The sequence below is a fragment of the Apium graveolens genome, chromosome 9 (assembly GCF_009905375.1).
Source record: "Apium graveolens cultivar Ventura chromosome 9, ASM990537v1, whole genome shotgun sequence".
Lineage (NCBI taxonomy): Eukaryota > Viridiplantae > Streptophyta > Magnoliopsida > Apiales > Apiaceae > Apium > Apium graveolens.
This window is the reverse complement of record NC_133655.1, coordinates 11,700,195-11,707,151: the sequence shown is the minus strand read 5'-3', so window position 1 is coordinate 11,707,151 and position 6,957 is coordinate 11,700,195. Positions and strand designations below refer to the sequence as shown.

The 6,957-nt window shown below is 29.5% G+C and overlaps 1 protein-coding gene across 1 annotated transcript; it reads left to right on the top strand.

The window, feature by feature from the left end:
* The first annotated feature begins 320 nt into the window (after window positions 1-320).
* Window positions 321-812, top strand: LOC141685015 (uncharacterized). Its single transcript, XM_074490140.1, has one exon. The coding sequence runs from the start codon at window positions 321-323 to the stop codon at window positions 810-812; it is 492 nt and encodes a 163-aa protein (XP_074346241.1).
* Window positions 813-6,957: the final 6,145 nt, after the last annotated feature.

Sequence of the window (6,957 nt, the reverse complement as noted above, 5' to 3'; positions counted from 1 at the left end):
TTATGTTACATCTGTAACAATTTAGTGAAATTGTTAAAATTATAACATACAATTATTATTTTCGTGATAGGCTAAATATTATGACCAATATGGTACTTGTTATGTGACTGATATCAACTATATTTTTGGAAGGAGGCTTACTTTAAATGTTTGACCAGTTTCTGATTTTAAGAAAGTGGGTGTTCAATTCATTGGTTGATGGTCGCCTTGGTAACATCTGCATTTACCACCATTTAATCATAGAGGTGCTATTTATACACCTACTTTGTACATGCATATCCATCTAAGCCAAATACACTAAACACACACTTGTTAGCATCATGTCCACATGGAGCAAGCCAAATGTAGGTTCTGCAAAGGTGAATGTGAAGGGGGGTTTTCATAGGGCACACATGAGGTCTGCTATAGGATGTGTTATGATGGACTGTGATGGAGACTGGATTAGGGGATGTAAAAGCATGATTGGTTTAGTTGTGCCAGTTACAGCAGCTCTTTGGAGCATTTTTTATGCTCTCGAGATGGCATGGGAGAATGATGAGAAGTCTGTGGTTATGGAGTGTGACTGTGAGGAGGCCGTGGCTTTGATCTCTAATATTGATTCCACTTTTGACATGTTCAAGTTGGTGTGCATGATCAGGAACCTCATGTCAGAGGAATGGGAGCTCTACGAACTTGTTCATATTGTATCCTCTGCAAACATTGCAGTAACTGCTCTTTCTAACAGGGCCATCTCTGATGATGGTGGCCTTGTGGAGCTCAGTTTTCCACCATCCTACATGTTGCCGCTCTTGGTTGCTACTAAGAGGGTTTGAAAGCCAAGTTTGTACACTAGGTTATTCTGTGTTTTGGCCATGTAACAATTTATTAAAGACTACTAAATAAATGGCCATTTTTATGTCCTGTGCAAGCTTTTTAACCATTTATGTTAAGACTAAAATAAAGAACAAGAACAATCAGTTAAATCTCTTGCTAACAAGAAGAACAACAATCAATTACATTAAGACTCTAGTTGTTAAACATTATACATCTCTTGCCAACATTACATAATTTAAACCCTAAGATTAAGATTACAAGGAACTACTTGCTTTGTTTACAAACAAACCCAACAAAAAAGGCAATAACAATATACAACTAAGTCAAATGCCTTGAAGAATCATACTTCTTTACAATAACTTCTTCATTGAAATGCCCTTTTGAAATTCTCTCAATTTTCCTTCAAGGCCACTAATTTTTCCAAGGAACCCACAGACACGGCTCTGCCACGCTCACAAACAGGTTGTTTAATCCATCTAAAATAGTTGCATCCAACTCGACCTTCAACACAGCTTACAAACCTCCTTCCAGCATTATTATTACTCCATGTCGTCCTTACAACCATCAATCGTCCATAATTTCAAAATTCGGATATTTTAATTCCACTGTTAAGCTTTTCAATTTGATAAAGTTCTCAGCTACAACCCAGGATATGGGTGTGTTTTTATGCATTCATTTATAGTCGTTACTGAGGCTTTTTGCAGATAAGCCACTCAACTTTGCAGCCCTTTGCATCACTACGTAATGTCCCTAATGGTGCACATAACAGAAGCACACAATCTGCACCTCTTTCCTGAGTTCAGGTACACATCTTGCTATTTCTAAAGTTGAGGTACACATATTGCACCATTCTTATAGTTAAGGTACACAACCTGCATTTTACTCTTAATATATTCATAGAAATCGCAGTAGCCTTGTTACTTTAATTGTTATCTAAATATTTTCTTGCTAGAGTTTGATACTGGTATCCTAAGGGTATTCTAGAATTTAATTTACAGTTGTTAAGTTTATGTGTAGAAGAACTTTGTGCTTTACAAATCTGCTATTCTAGAAAGAACAAATAACTTTTTCAGTTTTTTTCACACGGCTACACTATATCTAATACAAAATACACTGAGACACTCTAACAATTTGAAGAATAGAAAAATACCAAGCATTCCAATATCCTAACTACTTCCAAGCTCAGCTATTTAACATGCATCATTTGGATAATGAGATCTTTGCATGTGATTCATTTCTTGTAAAAGAGAGCAGGTAAGGAATCTCAATTGATCTTGTTTCATTCTTGAAATAAGACCAAGTCAAATGTGCTTTTGGCCTAGTTCAAATAGGGTTGAGCAAAAAACTGAAATTTAAAGGAAACTTTACTAAAACCTGTAAAAATTAAACTGAAATTAACAAATTAAAAATTAAAATATTTTGAATGGTTCAGTGTTGGTTATAGTTTCCAACCAAACCAGAAAAATTTGAACCAAACCAATAATAAAATGAACATATATATTTAATTCATTAATTAGAAATTAATAAATATTTATAAGTATGTCTATTATATGCTATGGGCCAAGAAGCCATTTTCTACCATTTAATTTACCGTTATAGATAAGTTAATATATTAAAAATGATGTCCTTGAATGTAATTGAACCCATGAATTTTGGCTCCCATTTTTCGGCCATTTCACATCGATTCCGCAAAAATAATTCTATAAACTTCTTTCATAATGGAACATCGTCCAAATCGGGATAGGGTCTAAGAAATATATGCATGTAGCTGAATAAAATGATTTTTTATGTATTTTAGCTTCAATCAGCTATATATGCTAAGATCTTTCCAAAATTATGATTTCTTTATTTTCTATAATAAAATATTTAAATTTATTGCTCAAATATTCACATCAATGCAAAAATATAATAAACATGAGAACAAATATATATATATAGGTTAGCCGATGCACGTTGTTTTAGGCCTTACTCCCGAGTTTTTAAAAGGGAAGAAAGTAAGTGATGTGGACATAAATTACTTTTATCCCATTTTTGAAGTGAAAGTATGTCAAATTTGAATTCATCACCACTTACTTTCGTTCCTTTTTTAAAACTAGGGAGCACACTATGAGTGAAAGTAAAAGTACTTTACTTACCTTACACTTGCTTTCCTTCCTTTTTAAAACTCGGGAGCAATGGGTTAAATAACTGTAAATTATTTTTTAAAATTTAATATTATATTCTTTAAATTTGTTATATTTTATAAATTATTTATTTTAATATTTTAATATTTTAACATAATCAATTGTGGGAATCATCCTTAATTCAATTTAGCTTTGTTTTATCCTTGAGTTGTACACATTATTTTGTTTTAGCCTAAAACACGTTATATAAAAAAAATCCAAGTCATTATATTTAAATTTTAATATAATTCACCTAATTTGGGATATATTATATAAATGTTTTAGCCCTAATAAAAGTACATATATTTTTTTAGCTGGTCTAATTATTTTTTGGTTTAATTTTTTTATCTTGGATTAACTATATATATTCATTTTAGCTCGGATGACGGTATATATTATTTTGTGTTTATCCGACCCTATTATACAAAATAACGAATAATGTCCAAGTTCGTTTTAATAAAATAATATTGTCTCTTGTTTCATTTTAATAAAATAATATGGATATTGTAAACATAGAAGAAAATCTTTCATTATATAAGACCTTTATATCAACCAAATTTAAATAATTATATTTAGTTTATTTTTAATTATATTTTAGTTCGAGTTGAATATTATTTAGTTTTAGCATTAATGGGTAATATTTAATATTTGTTTTAACTCTATCTCAATATATTAACCAGCGAATTAGTTATATTTAGTTTTAGCCCAGATAATTACGAATTAGTTTTATTTAGTTTTAGCCCGGATGAGTACTATATATTATTTTAAACCACGCCAGTAGTATTTATTACTATATTTTAGCCTGATACAACAAATCACTATATTTAGGTTTTTTTTATTTTTTATTTTAAATAGTATAATTTTTTGGCTCGGGTGATTAGTATATATATATTTTTTTCTAGCAAGAGACCATTATACATATTCAATTATTTTGTTTTACAGCGGTTCAATAGTATTATTTTTTTGGCCCGGGCCAATAGCATATATTATTTTGTTCCAATTAGAAATCATTATACATATTTAATTATATTTGTATTTAGATACTTATATTGCGAGTATTAGTCAATTAAGAAGAGTGTTATATATATTATATATAATTACAGATTTTGAGTTCCCAAAATAAAGGTGACCAAGGACCAACAACCAAAATTTCAATGTTTCGTCTTTAATATAGTAGAGAGAGAGTTAATTTCTATGAAGTCCACTATTTCATTGGAGCCATTGAAGTCCGTTAGCTTAAAATATTACAAAACATATTATTTTTTGAATGATGTTCTACAAAGATCACTATTTTATTGAAAATCTTGCAGATTGCATACATTTTACAAGTAGGACATTGCAAAATATATTATCATACAAAACATGCTTAGTTTGTAGAACATAAATGTTCAAGTTGCAGAACATTGTTGAACATACATATTGTACTTGTAAATATATGAGATTTACATAATTTTATTGAATTAATGATATTTGTGAAACATGTTTTGCAAGATAACACGTTTTACAAGAAATTTTATTTGCAAACCATAAATGGACTCTGAGGAATACAACAAAAAGGTGGACTCTATAGAATTTACTCGTATATATACACACACACACACGAGGATGAAATGATAGTATTTTATAGGGGTAAGTGAGTAACTCAATGTTAGCCATTAGATTTATTTTAAGTGAGGGGTACATCAATTTTTGTTAGTGTTTGTGCCCTGGAGACAACACTATGATGTTTTAGTTTAAGATATTTGGATTATTAATATTTATGTTCAATCGATTATTTTTTTTATAATTTATTAATTCTTAATTTACTGCGATATAAATGTTAGATTAATAAATATCCTTGGAATATGATATGCAATTCTATATCTCTAAGTAAGTGACTTAGAAATGAGATTATGAGAATAGTATCAATATTCCTAAAGGTCCCTAGTCGAGTATTATTATAAGGGACAATAATGTTGCATTAAGGCTAGTATGTTTGTTGACTGATGATCACATCTCATTGATCATAGGTATGGTGATACTATAGTCAAAACACATGCACATGTATTAGATACATGGTGCTGGATTGACCCGTTGTGAGATACTACATGTTTATAGTGTCATAAGTTATTCTCACAAAGATAATGATGTAATAGTCCTTAAACCTGAAGTCATATATTTCTATAGGAGAATTAATTTACTTTGATTACATTAAAAGTTATTCATGACCAGATAATGATAAAAGTGTATTTTGGGTATATTATGAATCACATGAGAATTATGAATGATCTAGATGGTATTTAACCCTTCTATTTTAGGAGTGATATTATTGACCTCTTGTGTGAGCTAGACTATGAAATACGTGGCTACGCTCAAATGTTGATTTGATATGATAGTCTACTCATTGATCAAGGAAATTTGCATTAAACTATGATGAGGATGACACATCACATGCCTCTAGTTTAATCTATAATATTTGGTAAAAGGGATTATATTACATTGTACATTATTCACGAAAGGTTTAATCGATCATCGATTTAATTATTATTATTTGGGTAACAATGATGTATTACTATATGCCGCTCATTGTTTACGATTTTATATTAGATTTAAAATTCATCGCCAACGTAATAATAACCTATAGGGTCACACACAAAGAATGCTTGAAGGATTATTTAATTTAAATTGGATTTAAATTAAATTACATTAATTCGAATTATTTATAATATTAATTAAGTTTGACTTAATTAATTAAATAAATAATGATATTCGAATTTACTAATATTAATTATGAAATTCAGTTATTAAATAATTCAGTGTGACTTAATTATTATACATATAGGAATTTTGAATTAATAATTACTCCTAATTAGTTAAGAGTTATAATTTATTTTTCTACTCTCTATATAATATCTCTTGTGGCTGATTTTTAAAATAATACTTTTATTAAAACCCTAACCACTAAGAGAGAAGATGGAGAGAGAGTAAGAAGAAATAATTTTATGCTAGTACACATCAATCCTTCAATAAAAGTGTCCGTGTGGATACCGTAGAGCGTAGATCGCAAGAGCGGGATACATGGAGATTCAACAAGATTTGGAAATCCATTAATCCTCCATTAATGAACTCCTAAAGCTTCTTTAAGGTAAAGATTCTTACTATGAATTAAATATCTATTTTCGCATGGATCATGCGTAAGTTTCGATTTTATTCTGGTTTTAATTTAATTTTACATCATTTATGTTGCGTGTATGTGCTCGAAACCCTTCAATGGCATCAGAGCTACTTGCGAAAAGTATTTAATTTGTTTATGTGTTTACTGGTTTTACGATGATAGCATGTATACAATTTTCCATGACTGTTATATATGTGATTTTGTATGTTTTGCATGTTATTATGTTTATATATACATATGTATGTATATGTTTTGAATATATGATATTCATGAGAGTTGTATAATCATATCATGATTATATAATATGTATATATGATGATATATATATAATTTGTGTTTGTTCTTATTTCATGAATCGTATTTGATACGATTCTAAATTGTATACAGCGGATTTGCTGAAATCTGGGTCTGATGTCCGATTTTCATGAACGAATACCCTATTCCATATGGAATCGAGCGTTTAAACTGATAGATAAAGCTAGCAACAACTCTTCTATAAGGCGTTTGATGTCATTTACTTCCTGAAAACAGCGATTTATTATTTTCAGAATTTGATTCTGATTTTTCTGATTATTTTATGTATATTGTTTTTATGATTAGATCATGATGGGTATGATATGTTAAGATCAGATAATGTGTTCCAACATGTTCTTATGTGTTAATTGAGCATGGTAGATGGTTATGGCTTATGACCTTAGGTTAATGGTTTTGGTTTTTGTAAATACGGCTTGCATGTCGTTTGATCTTGTAATTATTAAATCTCAAATGTAACTCAAGTTCTTCTTGTAAGTTCATTAGATTAGTTTTTATATTTTATTCATTTAATGT